Raw genomic sequence first — 17,884 nt, forward strand, 5'->3', positions numbered from 1 at the left:
ATGTAAAAAAAGAAAGGAACCAATGCCATAATATTATTTTGGTTCAAAGCCTTTGTCTACTCACTACATCTTAAAAATCGTAGGAGTCATAGAACAAACCTATTTCTGATCAGACTATGATTCGGATGAGCAATCTGTAAGACCTCTCTGCACGAAATTAATTGCACACCTCCCTCTTAATTTCGAAACACGTCACCACAATGGCGTACAAATCCCTGGAAGGCTGTGCTGAACATCAAGCGTGGGTGTTCTCCATGGCTTCAAACCAGGGACGACAGATGCCAGGCGATCAACTTAAGAGTGCTAAAAACAGTCAATCGGGTACCACGGGCTGCCCAGGATCGCCGACTACGCTGCGTTCCAGCTGGGTCCGAAGTCTCCCTGCTACACCAGAGTTGAGAATGAACACTGGGAACATCTCACTAACACAGAGTGTGTTTCTGATTGGTCCGGCTGCGGGACAGACTGGACGGAGCACGGCCCTGGCGGCAGACCTGGTGTGACCAGGTCCCAGCTCTCCGGATGAGCGGCTTCTCTGAGCCTGGGCTCCTGATCTGTAAGCACGTCTCTCCCAGTTGCAAGAATTAAAGGAAAAACAGCACTCGGTAAGGGCTGTTCCTGCCTCCTCAGTCATTAGAACTTCATTCAGTAAAACAGAGTGGATTCACTACGTTATCTGAAATGTGTAACTGTGCTGAAAAAGAAAACCAATCTGCAAATTTGTAAATAAACCTTTACTATGTGAGCTTTTATTCATGATTACGAAGTTTTCTTTAGTAAACTCTTCATCAGATGGCCATTATCTTATGTTGATTGGTTTTGAAGAGCAAAATGAGCCCCTGGAAACAAACACCTCCTCCAGGGAGCCGGCCGGCTTTCCTCCAGGCGGGGCCGAACCGGGGGGCACAAGTGTAGTGTGTGGGCTGCTGACACAGAGGGGCCACATCTCGTGAGTCTGCTGATGTCTGTCCTGATTAGTCAGAAACACATAGCACCACCTGACCTCGAGGAACCAGCCAGGACAGTCGACTGACCAGACTTCGGCTTTTCTAACAAGACGCAGAAAACAACACACGAGTTCCTCCCTGGGACCAGGACAGAAGCCTCCCTGGTCTCCTTCTTTCCATCTCTCGGTTACTGTGCTGTGAAACAGCTTCCAAAGTACAGACCCTCAGGCTGGACAACATCAGCGAGGTCCTCGAGTTCTCTAACGAGACAGGAAAATACACGCTTTAGGGGGAGTGTCAACAGGGAGAAACAGCCGAATTCGGAAGGGCTTTGGGGTCCGTGTTCACTGAAGGAGAAAGCGGAGCTCTGTGCTCACGCCCGCTCTCCAGGGCTGACCGGGCTCCTCCAGGCAGGCCCCTCGCTCGCGGGGAGAAGCTGTTAGTGAATCTGCTGCCCGCGTTCGAACACCTGGCGGTTCTACACGAATGTGTGGGTTCCTGACCTCAGGGAAGCTCTCACGTTTCTTCCAGGCCACGGTCTGTGCAGCCAAGTGGCTACGACCCGGACACGTCCCGTGCACATGTTATGGGTCGGCCCCGTGGGATGGTATTCCGCGCATCCTTCTATCTCTACTGCCTAACAAGGCGCAGAGAAGCTGTCGACAGACGCTTTCTCATGACGTAGAGTATTTCAGGGTTCAATCCAAAGATATGTACTTATTACTTGACTAAAAGTATTTTTTCAATAATATAAGAAATTTAAGAGGACTTGAAATTTGGGGCAACCGGGTCAAGAATTTTACTAGATGTTTTATCTTCCGTAAAACGGAATGGAATTATGCAATAATCTCTCATTGATTTTTACTGTAGGTGAATACGTTCAGGTTAGTGGTTGGCCAGCCCAGAGCAGGAAAACAGCTTCAGCTCCCCCACATCCTCCTCCCCGACTCGGCCTAACCACACTCGTCTCGAATACCGGGAGGCCCGAGGGGCTGTTCACCTGCGAGGCCACTCACTCGGAACGTCGCAGAAAAAGCTGTCCCTGTGGAAGTCCCAGTCGACCTCCCTTTTCTCTCGTTCATAGTGATCATCGGACCACCTGTCGTCCCGGTGGCTGAAAGGGAAGGACAACGTGAGAGGCAGGGACGCGCTGGTGACCGTGCGGGGAAGGCGGTCGACCACGCTGGCACAACGCCGTGTGACGGCCAACGGAGGACTTGCGGTAATAAGAATGTGCAGGGGCGCCTGGGGGGCTCAGTCGGTTAGGCGGCCGACTCCGGCTCAGGTCGTGATCTTATGCTTTGTGGGTTCGAGCCCCGTGTCGGGCTCTGTGCTGACAGCTCAGAGCCTGGAGCTGCTTCAGATTGTGTCTCCCTCTCTCTCTGCCCCTCCCCCACTCATGCGCTGTCTCTCCCCGTCTCAAAAATGAATAAATGTTAAAAAAAAAAGAATTTACAAATAAAGGACTAACTATTTCGAGGCCAGTAAGTGTACCGGTAACGGTGTATCCTGAGTATTCAAGTGCCTATGTAGCACTTGAAATTTAGCATTAATGTAAGCAAGCAACATTCACTTCCTCACTCCTGTAAAAGAAAAAACCCAAACCCTCACTTTCCACTCGAATGCAACAACATCTCAAAAGACAGTGAGAATGCCAACAAATCCAGTGGCAAAGATTTTGAGCCACACGTTTGCATCTAATCATTTTGCTCAGATACTGCTTAAAAGTGGAATTCGTTAAGCAATGTTCTGTGTAAAAGTTAACGAATAATTACCTCTTGGCTTGTTCATCTGCATACTTAAAAGGGTAGTTTGCTAATGTCGCTTTGTATCCCGTGTTTTTCACCATGTTATTCCACGTGACCAGTCTCTGGCCTATCGTAGTCCCTCTTGGTTCAAAGCCCTGAGACAAAATATCACAAACTCTCATTAGTGTACGTCACGTAGGTTGGGTGTAGTTCTAGGAGCGGAAGAGCCAAGTCCACAGACGTGCAGGCCCTCCCCAGTGCCTCCCCACCGCTGCCCCGTGGCCGATGGCACCGAAAGGGTGGCCCGACGTGACGGCAGCCACTGCTCGCCACGACGAGGCAGTGGGGTTGGTTCTCTGCTGCGTTAGCCGTCTCAGCAACAAGGAAAACTCGTATCTGAAGGTTCTCTTTCCAGTTCATACCTAAGCATCCAGCAAACACTTTGATGTTATGAAAACTTACAGTCGCATCAGATTATGTCATGCACGTTAGTGTTTTACAGGAACGTTTACTTAAAAACAGACCCTGCTCTCTCTTAGTAATACTGAAGTTCCTCTAACTCCTTCTGGGTGGAAAGAAGAGACATTCAGTCCTAACGACTTCACAAAAACACTTTTATAGAATGCAGATTCTCCATTTTATTGATTTTTGGCTTAAATGTGGGAGCCAAGAAGCAAAATTTCCAGATTTGTAATGGTGAGTGGGTTCCTTGACCTTTTAAGAGCCTGAAACCACGATGGCACAAGTTTACTCTTCGGAAGGAGAGCTGCACCCCTACCGACAGCTCGAGAAGGTTTTAAAACGGGTCATAATTACATAATGTGACATGCATTAAAATACTGAATTTTCTGAGGTCATTTTGGGCGAAAGAGGTTCGAGTGGCCGTTTTCCTTACCAGCAGTGGGTCGGAGAAGTCGGGCAGCTCGGGCACTAACACCCCGACCAGGGCACAGACGACGATGAACGCGGTACACATGCCCAGGACTACGACGGGCCAGTCGGCGATCAGGGACGCATAACTGCAGAGCAGAGAGGACACAGGAGGCCGCTTAGGAGCGGCAAGAGGGCTCCCTGCCGAAGACAGCGTCTGTGAAATCCTCCTGGTTCAGACCTGGTCCAGGAGTGTGTCAGGGACAGATGCAGTGGGAGAGACACACGGCACTTCAGACGTCCATCTGCTCCTCGGGAGACCAGCTACGGTCCACACGCCTGCATGGAAGGAGGTGTGGGGGGGCAGAGGACCCAGCCCCCATCTCCTCAGACCCGTTTCTCTCTGTCCTGTGCTCTGTCAGCTCTCAGAAAAGAGCTCAGCCCACAAACAGGCTCACGTACCCATGTCTCAAGAATAACCAAGCCAGGGGCGCCTGGGGGGCTCAGTCGGTCGAGCATCTGACTTCGGCTCAGGTCATGATCTCATGGTCTGTGGGTTCGAGCCCCGCGTCAGGCTCTGTGCCGACAGCTCGGAGCCTGGAGCCTGGAGCCTAATTCGGATTCCATGTCTCCCTCTCTCTCTCTGCCCCTCCCCTGCTCATGCTCTGTGTCTCTCTGTCTCTCAAAAATAAATAAACGTTAAAAAAATAATAACCAACCCCAGACCTCCCCACACACCTGCTGCTGTCCTTCCAGCGAAAACTATAATGAGTGTGTCAGACTGAGCCCCACGAGGGCGAGATGTGCATTTTCTTCACTCAGTTAGTATAGCATCAGTGCCCTCTCTTCACCGTGTAGCCGTGGCAGCCTGGCCTCCGTCTCCCCTCCTGTCACCAAACTGCCACCAGAGCCATGTCCTCCAGGCGCCCCTCCCTTCCGTAGGACCCTGGACCTCCCTGACCTGACATCTGCAGGTCTCATGTGAACTCTGTGCTCAACAGAAGTTGACTGAATGGCATTTTCTAAAATTCAAGACGTATCTTGCCAACTTGAGGTTGAACTTGAGGTTGGCAAGAGAGAAAAAAGAAGCATTTCACTTATGGACAGTTACCCTCAAATCCTCAACAATGTTAGCTCCCTTGGCCGTGCCGATGGCTATTTCTGGCTCCTTACTCAGGTATTTGTGGGTTATTTCCTCAAAACCAGGCCAGTGGTTTCACGAAGCTGGCGGCTGCAAACGTCAATCTGAAGGAAGACGTCGTTGGCTCATGTTCACATTCCCATCACTCGACCCCATGGGTCTGGCCTTCTGGGGGGACTGACTTTAAATTACATTTTAACAAGGAAATCAAAATACAACATAATTACGCTTCAAGGGAGCACCGCCCCGGGTGATTCTCAGCCCTGCGGTCCTCAAGGTCACCACCTCCTTACGAGGAGCGCTAGCTGTTCTCAGGCTCTACCTGTAGCACCTCACTTAAGTCTTCAGCTTTACGAGATGCAGTGAGGCACGAGCAACTTACACAACGGTCCAGAGTCACGACACCAGCCCAGCTACAAAGTACGGCAGCCCCGGGGGTGTGTCGCAGCACAGTGACCACGGTCAGTGACGCCGTGTGCGCAACCGGGAGCCGCTGTCAGAGCAGATCTTAAGAGACCTCATCACAAGAAAAGAAAGTCCTGTAAGTCCGTGTGGTGGCGGATACCAGCCAGACCGACTACTGTCATCACCTCACAGTATCTACAAGTACTGGGTCGTTACGTTGTGCACCTGACGCTAATATAATGTCATGTGTCACTTATAGTTCACAAAAAGGTCACAAATGGGAGCCCCGGAGTCTGGTTTGAGTCGGGCCTCCTAACCACCATGGTGTCACCTCTCGCCCTGAGCACAAGGGAATAAGTCTACTTGGCAGAGTAGAATGTGGCTCCCCCAAATTCACATTTTAAATTAAATTCCCAAGTCACACGAACAGTTAATTTCATGATGCAAAACCACACAGGTCCACAGGCCTCTGATTCTGAACGCTGTTCTCGAAGCTCCAAATGCTGGATTTAAAAACTCACTGAAGTAAAATTAATGCGAGGTACCACAGAACGGGCTTGTGAACGTAATTCTGGATGTGATGAAGCCACCGAGTCACAGACGCGGACTGCGGCTGTCCGAGCGCGAACGCCGTTTCGAGAACACACCAGTGCTGAGGACCTGCACGTTTAACTCCAGCTCCACCAGATGCAAACTGAGATCTCCGGAACTGGGCCCTGTGTCAACAGCACATTTGAGACTTTCTGTTCATGGATTCAGACTTAAAAAGGGTCCTTTACATTTAGACCTTGGAAGTACCAGCCCTGGGAAGTGGGAAGAGCCCAGACTTGACTTTAAGTGGCTCATTCTTCACTCGAATCACCAGCAGTTGTTCACTGCCACCTACAAACACGCTGTCGACGCGGGTGGTGGGCGCCCCAAGTGCTTGGCGTCCACACTGTGGGCTAATTTACCCGTGGGCTTTTTGTTTTGCGTTCTTGAAAAACCTGCACACACAGGCACCGCAGTCTTAAAACCCTCCTCAGCAATGGTTTCCCTTCCCCGTGACAACATCTGGTTCAAACCCCTCCCTATGAGAACATCTGGCTCGGACCCTTGCCCGCGACCACGTCTGGACTCTTCCAGTGAGAACATGTGGTCTGGACCCTTCCCGGTGGCGACGTCTGGTTTGGATCCTGCAGCACCGTCCCACACCAGGTATCGCGCTGACTGCGCGTGGACGCCACACGGCACCCGTGACTCCCACCTGCGCCCTCCCGGCGTCCCGGAGCGCTCCCCGCCGACACGGCACACGCTTCATGTGCCCACCCTGCCCAGGGACCACTGCTCATGTGCCGCGAGCTCCGTGGGGAGAAGACCCGACTCTTCTGGGGAAATTACACCCCGACAAGCGTTTCTCCTCTATCCCACGTTGGTGTCAGGGTCTGTGCTGGAGTCCGAGGGGCTGTGGACACCACACGGGAAACAGAAGCTTCACGTACAGGAGGAAGCCCAGATGGTGGTTGTAATGTTAAGATAAAAGCCTAATAAAACAGGATAATTTCAGCAGGAAAGGAAATTAAATATGGCCCAGAAATGTCACTGCTACATTTTCCACTAACTGCAGTCCTAGTGAGTCTGGGTTCAAGGTCTATGTTCTAACTACATTACAAGAACAAAGCACCCGCACATCACGTTTCTGAAGGGTGAACCGCGTGCTCAGGAGAAGACCCATCAAAGGACCCCTGGTGCCACTACAGCGCGTCCTCCTGCGTGGCACGGGATAGCGTCTCACGTCTGCCCGGATTCTGGGGCTCTGCATATGACACCCGCGTCTGTCCCCTGCCCAGCAGGCCCCGTGTGAGGCCGCGGCGATGCCCGGGCGCCGTGCGCAAGAGCTCACGGCACCTTCCCAGGAGGGCTGAGAGTCAGAAGGTATGCGCCCCTGCTACAGGACGGGAGGGGGACGCCGCAGGGCAGGGCCACCCACACGTGTCTGTGGCTGAACTGTGCCCTGGACAGACAGGCCTCCTTGCAGTCTTCACAAGCGACCCTCACCACACTCCCAGACGTCAGCCACTGTGTTAGTGGGCTTCTCCGGGGAAGAGCAGGTATTTCCCATCGGTCCGAACAAATGAGCAAAAGCCTCACAGGGTAACTTATGCTGGTGACACCGTGGGGCCCGTCCTCCCATCATGGGGCCTCCGCTGCTCGGCAACACCACGGGCCTGTCCTCCCCCAACAGGGCCTCCAATAGTGGTGACACCGTGGGGCCTGTCCTCCCACAACAGGGCCTCCGATGCTCGGCAACACCACGGGCCTGTCCTCCCCCAACAGGGCCTCCAATGGTGGCGACACCGTGGGGCCTGTCCTCCCACAACAGGGCCTCCAATGCTCGGCGACACCACGGGGCCTGTCCTCCCACAACAGGGCCTCCACAGGGCACTTTCCTCTCTCAGCTCACAAAGATGCCTTCCTCTGCCTGCCCCCCCCCCCCCCCGCCCCTGCCGGCTCTCTGGGAACAGTCTCTCCTTTCTCCCCTTACCCTGAGCAGAGAACATGAGCGCCCTGGACACAGGCCTCTCCCCGATGGAACACCCAACCCTGAGTCCCTCAGCCTGGCTTTGTTCCCGTGACTCTTCTGAACCTGCCGAAACTGCGAACTAGTCCGGGTCCTTGGCCTCCCTGAACTGAGCAGTTACCCTTTCTTCCGGAAAATCTCTTTCTCCTTGGTTTTTCCCCTTCCAGTTTCCTTAGTAACTGCTCCGTATCCCTCTTGTCCTTGGGGTTAGGATCAAAATGTTATTAATCATAATTTTTCCCACGGCATCAGCTATCAGTTTAGTGGGAAGAAAGAAGCTTGAGAAACTTCCCCAAAGCAAAGAGGACATAGAACTCTTTCTTTGTTGGGAAGAAATAAATACACTGCACAGGTAGCATCACAGATCAAGGGCACGGGCATCTGGGAATACACACGGCAGACACGAATCTCACCCTTAAGGAACTTGGAACCTGATACCGAAAATCAGACAACTTGACAAATACAAAACCAGGTAGAGAGATATGTGTTTTTAGAGGGATACAGATGAACGTTTTGTGAATTCAGCAGAGATGACTTCCAGCTACAGTGGGGAAGGGAATCAGGAAAGGCTTTTCTGAAAAAGTTGTATTTGTATGCGTATATGCTGAAAAGAAGAAATTAGGACTTCTCAAAATACCAATCTAGTAACAGGAAAAATATGTATGAATCTTTTCAAAACGCAAAAATCCTTAGAAAGGGCTTTCTTATTTGTGGAAAACGAAATTCATTCTCCTGACCTGTCATATTTACTTGTATAACTTCTTTCCTTTATCTTCTGCCACAATTCTGTCTGTAAAGGGGAATAAACAAAAAGTGTATACGCATACAACGGAATATCACTCGGCCTTAGAAAGGAGGGAAATTCTGACACCTGTTCACATTGGACAAACCTGGAGGGCAGCACCTTGAGCGAGGTCAGCCAGTCTCGGCAGGACGAACTCTGAGTGATTCCACTCACAGGAGGGGTCGGCTGGCCCGGTTCACAGAGATGGAGACTAGAGCACTGGGGGAGGGCGGATGGGGAGCCACTGTTTCTGCCTCGCAGGACGGAAGAAGCTCTGGACGTGGCGGTGGCCACGGTGGCGCAATAACGTGGACTTTAATGCAATGAAGCCGTGCACTTAAACGTGGTTAAAATGGTAGATTTTATGCCGTGTATATTTTACCGCAATTTCAAAAAATAAATAATTTTTAAATGGAAAGGGAATTTCCTAATTAAAATTTATGTAGTAATTGCACTTGGAAGAGAGGATCAGGCCCCCTGACCAGGCTTCGGTTATCAGGGCCTCGGTTCCTCTTGCGGGTGCACTGCAGAGATCACTTGGTTTCCCACGATGCACCAGTCTGCCACGTGGGACCACCACGGCAAGCACGCCACTGAGGAGACAAGGCTTTGGCTTTTTTGCAGAAACAACGTTCCACCTAAAATTCTGCTTTTCTACTGAAAAGACAAACCTTCAAAGTTTCCACCTCAAATACTACCTCCATTTGAATACGGTGACATTTTTAGCAGGAAACACAGACAACCCGCCCGAAATCAAGCGCCACAAGCCCAGGGCAGGGCAGAACAGTCTTTCTCCAAGACAAGGAAGACCAGGAAGGAATGAGAGGCACCTCGGCCAATATAAACGATTCACCACAAACGGAATCTAAACCTTGAGATCAACACCAGCTCTGGAGAGGGAGGATCGCTCCGGCAGCCAGCTCAGGGGAAATTTACTTTTCCTTCAGAAAAATATGAATGAGAGAGGCCGAAGCAGCGTGAAGAAAACACTGCAGGGAAGGGCATGCAATCACTTTACTACTTAATAAGATGATCAGATTACTTTACCTTTTTGGTAACTTGAAAGGTCTGCATGGTCTGAAAAAAAAAGCAAAGGAAAACCAATCAGAAACGTGGCATCGTAACAAAGGTGTGCTCGCGGCATCTCGACTGTTCGGGCTGCTGTGGGAGTGGCGGAGGTGGGGCGAGGGGAGGGTGACCCAGTGGCTGCCGGGGCCGGGGCCGGGGCCGGGATGGTCCGCACCCCGCAGGGGTCAGGGTCATGGCGCCTGTGCCCAGGGGTTCAAGCCTGCGCCCACACTGCCGCCCGGCTCTTCCGGGCCCCGGCACCTTCTTGTACCAGCAGCCCTCTACTCCCCCAGGACGGGAGCGGCTCCTCCGTCCGTCAGTTTCCTTGCATCCGCTTAGCACCTGTCGGCTCCTCCCTCTCAGCCTCTGCCACCCACTCCCTGCCCCGACACGCGTGGAGCAGGCGTCTGGAGAGCCCCAAACTGGACGTGGTCTCAACCCCCGTGCACTCTATTCCTCCCACACTAACTTTTTCCATGGTAAGCGCTCAGTCAACATTCGGTGAGCCAACAAAATTCACCAGTGCTGTCGCACTCCCGCGCACAGCGGTTCTCACGGTGGGGGTTCCTGAGACCCTCCCCGGGCCCGAGGGGAGGCCCTGTTCCGACTGGATGAGGGAGGGCACACGGCCAGGTCTCTTGACTTCGCGTGTCTCACCAAACAGCACAGCGCACAGACTGCAGAGGCAGATGTGAGAGTCCTGTGTCTTCAGTTAGAAGACACCAGACAGATTTACTCGCCTCATTAAATTGTTCTTTGGTTTGGAAACTAGAATGATTTTTCATAACAAATGTTGTGTTAACATGTAAAGAGCTTATTACTGGTATTTTTAAATGAGTTAACAATATTTTATTATTTTAATGTTTATTTATTGAGAGTGGGGGGCGGGACAGAGAGAGAGGGAGAGAGGGGGGGGGAGAGAGAGAGAGAGAGAGAGAGAGAGAGAGAGAACCCTAAGCAGGCTCCAAGCTGTCAGCGCAGAGCCCTATGTGGGGCTCTAACCCACAAACTGTGAGCTCATGATCTGAGCCAAAATCAAGAGTTGGATCCTTAACCAACTGAGCCCCCAGGTGTCCCATCGATTAACATTTTAAAAGTTTTAATTCCAGTGTGGTCGTACCAGATATAACCTGAATAAATAAAAGCTCTTTGGGACCCTTGATGATTTCTGGAAGCATAAAGGGGTCATGACATCAGGACGTTCGATACCCGATATGCTAACTTCAGGTACGTACCTGTCTGTTGGATAAATGAGTGAATTTCCTGGCTGGGCACCCTCTCCTAGACCAAAATCTTGTGCGAGCTTCCTGTGCTTTGAGGAAACACAAACTCTGTCTCCCACCCTCTGGGCTCCTCCGGTCTGGGGGCTCTGGCTTGTACGCACACACCTAAATTCTGATGATTTCCCCCCAAATCTTCTACAATTGTTTCTCTCATGCCCAGGTATTACATGCCCAAAATTACAAAAGATAAATTTTGTAATAATTTACCTTTATCTGATCTTTTCCCATTTGCGTTTCACAAAAACAAGTCTTTCTTTTTAGAACCTGTATGTAAATGGATTCTTTAAAAATTCAATCAGAGGACACAAGGACAAAGACAGGCACAGCTCGGGTTTGGTCGGCGCACTCATCAGCCGCGAGGCACAGAGGCGCGTGGATGCTGTGGAGCGTGGCCTCGGACCCCCTGCACACACGGCCGGGGGCCAGGAGCCACGCCGCTGAGCTGGTTACTACTCGGGGCACCCGGGGGGCTCAATCAGTTAGGTGTCTGACTCCTGAGCTCAGCTCAGGTCTCCATGTCGGGGTTGCATTGGGCCCCATGCTGGGCATGAAGCCTGCTTTAAAAAAAGTAAAATGGTTACTACCTAAGGAGGAATGAAGAACATTTAATTTTGGGGGTAAATCTACCCCAAACCCAAAATACTATATATTCAATATAATTATATATTTTTTTTCTTAAAATTTTTTTTTTAACATTTATTTATTTTTGAGACAGAGAGAGACAGAGTGTGAGTGGGGGAGGGGCAGACAGAGAGGGAGACACAGAATCCGAAACAGGCTCCAGGCCCTGAGCTGTCAGCACAGAGCCCGACGCGGGGCTCGAACCCATGGACAGTGAGATCATGACCTGAGCCCAAGTCAGATGCCTAACCAACTGGGCCACCGAGACGCCCCCATTATATATATATTTCAATATAAGTTTTATTGAGATATAATCCCCAAACCATACATATGATCCATTTAAAGTGTACAAGTCAGGATTTCTCGTGCCTCCACAGACCATCTTTAAAGAACGTGCTGCCTGAACACCAGCGATGAAGCTACTCATGACTCATGAGCTTGGAGAGAAAACCTAGAGACAGAGCAGGAGAGCAAGGTGCCAAACAAAGGAGCAAATCACATAACTTGTACTCAAAACCTTAACGTTTCACCCCGTTTTTAGGTCCTACGCTGTCAAAACCACCTCCTGAATTTCCATGAGAACCAACTAGACTTCGTGTCTTTAGGTCTGAAGTGACCTCGGAGCCACAACCTGGAGCAGCTGGGAAGACATGACATTTTCTTAGGTATGTTTTGGGTTATAACAAACGTAAATATTCTCTTTCCTCCTACTCACCCCACTAACTTTTTTTTAAACAGATAAATTCATGGGTCTATGACTAGTTTATTCCTTAGGGGCTGAAACAACCAGACTCATCACTGTCTTTCTGCTTGCATAAAGACTTCATTTTATGTTAAATTTGGGAAAATAAGTGGAGATTGTCACATCTGTTGAAAAAGAAAACTTGGGGTTACTACCAAGTAACCTCCTGGGAAGCCACAAAATCCCTCTGAACCTTTTATCTTAGGGGACACGACAGTCAGATGTCAGAAACATCCGAAATACACCTACAGGTGGAGCCGGGACCCGTCGGAGCTGCATTGTGGTCGCGGAAGTGCCCGTGACACTTCATCCACCGGGGCGATCTTCCCCCCCTGGCGACATCTTTCCGATTTGCTGCTTTTAATCTCCAATAGAGCCTGCAGGATGATTTTTCACCTAAACTCGGCCTTGGGTTGATAAATAACAACTGCTAAAAACAAATCTAGTCTCTTTTACAGAGTGAAAGTCTTTTTCCAGAGTTCATTCACCTGTTAATACCATGTGGTCAAATGCACGCCCCCAACCAAACATAGTACCTCTGCCTGTTCTTTGGTTAGGTTTTCAGCCTTTTTCAACTGAGTAAAACCCCAAGGCAGGTGGCATTTGCTCGGTGACACGGTCACAAGGATACACTGGGGGCTGGGCACAATTCCCAGAGGGCTAGCTGGGGTCCCTCCCTCTCCCGTGGGAGAAAGTGTTTCTGCACACAAGTGGGGGACAGTGACATTGCTATGGGACGAGGCTCCCATCTGCTTAAGAAGCACTTACAACTCGGGTCGGGTACAACTCGGGTCGGGTACCGGTAACGAGCCGTAAGCCGTCCCCGCACCTGACCCCTGAGAACAGGCGCAGCCGCGAGAGCCTGGGCTCCAGGATCCCGTGGCCAGCGAACCGTGCTGTGTGCACAGCCCTCGGTCAAGGGTACAACGTTCCCACAAAGGAGGCCAAGGGGTGCAGAGCATGGTGATAACCATAATGGGGTTGAGGCGGAGAGGCAAGGGAAGTTTTTAAAAAAGGTAACAGAAAAAAAAGTATGAGAGAAAAGTTAACAAGAAACAGAAGAAAATGCGGAGAGGCTACACATGGTGTTTCCTTGTTTCCCTCACCTTTTAGCTCTCTTAGTAATGTCTGAGGAGAGAGTGGGAGGCCGTAGGGAGGGGGAAACGAGCAGGAACCGTGAACGGTAGAACCTGCAGTGTGCACGTGATGCTGTGGTCACACGAGCAGAGCCGCCGTCGTCACCACTCGTCACTGTGACGGCACCGCTGGCCGTGCTCCCCGTGCTGTGACTGTCCTCCCCGGACCCCCTCTCCCTGCACCCCTCCCCTCCAGCAACCACGTGTGTTCTCCGGGTCGATGGATCTGTTTCTGCCTTTGTTTGTTGTGTTTTAGAGTCCACAAAACCATACGGTATTTGTCTTTCTCTGATTTATTTCACTGAGCATAATACCCTCTGGTCCATCCACGTTGTTATAAATGGCAGGCTCTCACCCTTATTATGGCCGAGTGATATTCTAGTGTGCACGTGCACGTTTCTACATACCACATCTTTCTTTAAATTATTTTTAAAAACTGCAGTATCTTCTTTATTTAAATAATCTCCACGCCCAATGTGGGGCCTGAATACACGACCCCGCGATCAAGAGTCGCATGTTTGGGGCACCCGGCGAGGCTCGGTTGGAAGAACGTGTGACTTTTGATCTCGGGGTTGTGACTTCAAGCCCCACGTTCAGTGTAGAGACCACTTAAAAATTAAAAAAAATCTAGGGGCGCCTGGGTGGCTCAGTCAGTTGAGCGTCCGACTTCCGCTCAGGTCACGATCTCGCGGTCCGTGAGTTCGAGCCCCGCATCAGGCTCTGGGCTGATGGCCCAGAGCCTGGAGCCTGCTTCCGATTCTGTGTCTCCCTCTCTCTCTGACCCTCCCCCGTTCATGTTCTGTCTCTCTCTGTCTCAAAAATAAATAAATGTTAAAAAAAAAAAATTTTTTTTTTAATTAAAAAAATCTTTAAAAAAAAAAAAAGGCACGTGCTCTACTGACTGAGCCAGCCAGAGGCCCCATTACCACTTCTTCATCCACTCGTCTGTCAGCTGTCACTCGGGCTGCTTCCAGACCCTGGCTACTGTAGATGACGCTGCCATAAACACAGGGGTCCACACATCCCTTCAAATTAGTGTTTTCATTTGCTTTGGGTAAATACCCAGTAGTGTGATTACTACTAGGGTACTTCTATTTTTAACTTTTTGAGGAACCTCCACACTGTTTTCCACAGTGGCTGCACCAGTCTGCATTCCCACCAACCGTGCACGAGGGTTCCTTTCTCCCTGCATCCTTGCCAACACCTGTGGTTTCTTGGTTGTTTCTGGCCATCCTGACAGGTGTGAGGTGGTATCTCATGGCGGTTTTGATCTGTGTTTCCCTGATGATGAGCGACATTGAGCATCTTTTCATGTGTCTGTTAGCCCTCTGGATGTTCTTCATGTATTTTGGACACTAACCCTTTATCAGAGACCACATTTGTGAATATCTTCTGGGAGCCTTGTCATTCTGTTGACAGTTTCCTTCACTGTGCAAATGCTTTTTTATGGGGAGGGGCAGCAAAAAAAAAAAAAAAAAAAAAAAAAGGCTTGTTATTTTGGTGTAATCCTAATAGTTTATTTTTGCTTTTGTATCCCTTGCCTCGGGGGGACGTATCTAAAAAAGTGTTGCTAAGGCAGATGTCAGAGAGTTTACTGCTAATGTGTTCTTTCTGGATGCTTATGGTTTCAGGTCTCACTTTTAGGTCTTTAATTCATTTTGAGTCTATTTTTGCATACTGTGTGAGACAGTGGTTTCATTCTCATGTCGCTGACCAGTTTTCCCAACACGATTTGTCGAAGAGACTCTTCCCCGTTGTATACTCTCGCCTCCTCTGTTGGAAACAGACCCTACAAGCCTGGGTTTATTTCCGGGCTTTCCATTCTGTTCCACTCCTTTTTTTTTTTTTTTTTTTTTTTTTTTTAACTGAGGTAAAACTGACATAATATTATGTTAATTTCAGGAGCGCAACCTAATGATTCCATATTTGTATACATCAAAAATGACCACCAGAAATCTGGCTAACATTTATATAGCTTTGCACATTTCTGAACAATTAAAACCCTTGAAGGAAATATACTTTCTGCTTCATGACAATAACCAAATGTCAGTAAGAAAGTGCCCTTTAAAGTACCACATTTTGTCTCAATAGTCCCACTGGATTGTGCCTTTTTGTAAAAGGGCAGCGTGCAAATAACAACTTTTCAGTTCAGCGCTGAACTTCCATGCACCAGAGCTGATGTGTAAGGTCTGTGCCACGGGGTAACACCCACAGCTGCCTGGGTGATGGATCTCCTGAAGGCTCGGTGGACGTGACCAAGTGCACGTCCGTCCCACGCACCCTGGGACTACACACAAGTACAAAATACACCAGGCGGGCGGCGAAAGGGCCGGCAGAGGAGGACTGACATTACAGAGCATCTAACAAACAGCAAGCACTTTGTACATGTTAAAGAGGATATGTAGCATATTTTTCCCTTTTTTTAAAAAAAATATAATTTATTCTCCTATTGGCTAACATACAGTGTGCTCTTGGTTTTGGGGTAGATTCCCATGGTTCATTGCTTCCATACAACACCCAGTGTTCACCCCAACAGGTGCCCTCCTCAATGCCCATCACCCACTTTCCCCTCTGCCACCCCCCATCCACCCTCAGTTTGTTCTCAGTATTTAAGAGTCTCTTGTGGTTTGCCTGCTTCCCTCTCTGTAACTATTTTTTTCCCCTTCCCCTCCCCCACGGTCTACTGTTACCCGAGTTCCACATGAGTGAAATCATATGATTATCTGCCCTTCTCTGCCTTACTTCACTCAGCATGATACCCTCCAGTTTTATCCATGTTGCTGCAAATGGCAAGATTTCATTCTTCCTCGTTGCCAAGTAGTATTCCATTGTATATATAAACCACATATTCTTTATCCATTTGTCAGGTGATGGACATTTAGGCTCTTTCCATAAATTTGGCGATTGTTGAAAGTGCTGCTATAAACATTGGGGTACAAGTGCCCCTATGCATCAGCACTCCTGTATCCCTTGGGCAAATTCCTAGCAGTGCTGTTGCTGGGTCGTAGGGTAGTTCTATTTTTAATTTTTTGAGGAACCTCCACACTTTTCTGGGGCGTATTTTATTTTATTTATTTATTTAAAAAATTTTTTTTAACATTTTTAAATTTATTTTTGAGACAGGGAGAGACAGAGCATGAACAGGGGAGGGTCAGAGAGAGGGATACGCAGAATCTGAAACAGGCTCCAGGCCCCGAGCTGTCAGCACAGAGCCCGACGCGGGGCTCGAACTCACGGACCACGAGATCATGACCTGAGCCGAAGTCGGCCACTCAACCGACTGAGCCACCCAGGCGCCCCTTCCGGGGCGTATCTTAAATAAATACTTGAGGATGAGGAAATTGTCTACAGCAAAGTAGGGAACCTGGTGGTAGAAAGATGTGAGGGAAATCTGGGACCGGAGATCGTCAGCTGGTGACCCTGGACAAGACCTTCCATTTCCCAGCGTTTGTGAGAAACGAAAAAGAGCCACAGATGAGCTGGCAGGGTGGCAGGTTCTGCAAACCGGGGAGCACTTGCCCAAAACAAGAACGGCACCCCCACCACTCACTCCCCGTTCATCTGCAGATGCTGTCAAACCTCATTTAAGAAGGCTGTCAGGAGACAAGGGCCCTATAATTCACAAGCACTGCAAACCTTTCCGGGTCCCTTTAGAAGAGGCAAATGGCACTACCAGCTGAATATAATAAAAATAAATGGCATCACGCATGTAGGCCTAGGTAGAATGAGAGACTGTTAGGAACCCTGAACGTTATCTCATTTAATCTTTGTTTTCACGAGACAGAGAGGAAGGTCCAGGACCACAGAGCAAGTCAATGGGGAGGTCTCAAAGGCACATTTCCCGACTCGATCCTGCGTTTTCTGGCCACGATCGGGAGGGGTGGGTGTTGGTGCCACGAGATCCTGCTTGTAAACAGAAAGGAGGCGGAGTGGGAAGGCCTCATTTCAGGGCAAGAGAGAGCAGGCCAGGATGCTTACGGAGGGGTGGACTGCAGCGAGCTGACGGCAGCTGACGTGCGCACCTGCTAACAGAAGGTTGGGTAGACGCTGGTGCCCCATAGATGCAACCCTGTGCAGGGAGTGCACACACATGTGCACACACTGATACAGGAAGAACACCCAGGCAAACCAAGTGAGGACTTTCACAACAATTCACACTGTACTTATAGGAAAAACTAAATGCAAAATGTGTAAATGTGTTTTAAAAATGTGGAGGGGAACATGGCAAATCGATAGCCCTGTTTACTGCGGGGGAAAGAATCAAGGATGCGTTTGACTTTGTATTTTTGAATTCGTGAGAACGTATTCATGAATTAGCTGTATAATTAAAAAGAAGTGAAAGAATTTTTATAAAGGGAAATTGCATATGTACTCATGTAGGTACGTGTGACTCAAGTCAAGAAATTAAAAATTTCTCTCACTGATACAGAATCCTATCAACTAGATAAAAAGAAGTAACACTATCCACAGATCACCATTTTTATTTTATTTATTGAAAAAAATTTTCTTTGCAGTTATTTATTTCTGAGAGACAGAGAGGGACAGAGCACAAGTGGGGGAGGGGCAGAGAGAGAGAGAG

General features: G+C 49.5%; 1 protein-coding gene and 1 long non-coding RNA gene across 11 annotated transcripts in view; one reads left to right on the forward strand and one right to left on the reverse strand.

Annotated features, from left to right (window-relative positions):
- DISP1 (dispatched RND transporter family member 1) overlaps positions 1-17,884 on the reverse strand; it is a 181,225-nt gene that overhangs the window by 10,544 nt on the left and 152,797 nt on the right. For 8 of the 10 annotated variants that reach the window (XM_040451982.1, XM_040451980.1, XM_040451986.1 and 5 more), the window contains 4 exons: positions 9,503-9,532; positions 3,591-3,714; positions 2,723-2,850; positions 1,964-2,061 (listed from right to left, as the gene is read on the reverse strand). In XM_040451982.1, coding sequence (XP_040307916.1) covers positions 1,964-2,061; positions 2,723-2,850; positions 3,591-3,714; positions 9,503-9,532 — 380 coding nt within the window. Of the gene's footprint in view, positions 1-1,963; positions 2,062-2,722; positions 2,851-3,590; positions 3,715-8,561; positions 8,675-9,502; positions 9,533-17,884 lie in introns of all 10 variants that reach the window. The other 2 variants (XM_040451989.1, XM_040451981.1) reach the window with 2 other exon arrangements.
- LOC121015200 (uncharacterized) lies at positions 2,057-12,503 on the forward strand. The gene is made up of 4 exons (XR_005783691.1): positions 2,057-2,169; positions 11,805-11,902; positions 12,033-12,092; positions 12,375-12,503. It is a non-coding gene; the product is annotated as an uncharacterized LOC121015200 (long non-coding RNA).

The sequence above is a fragment of the Herpailurus yagouaroundi genome, unplaced genomic scaffold, assembly GCF_014898765.1.
Source record: "Herpailurus yagouaroundi ecotype Mexico unplaced genomic scaffold, PumYag 205, whole genome shotgun sequence".
Classification (NCBI taxonomy): domain Eukaryota; kingdom Metazoa; phylum Chordata; class Mammalia; order Carnivora; family Felidae; genus Herpailurus; species Herpailurus yagouaroundi.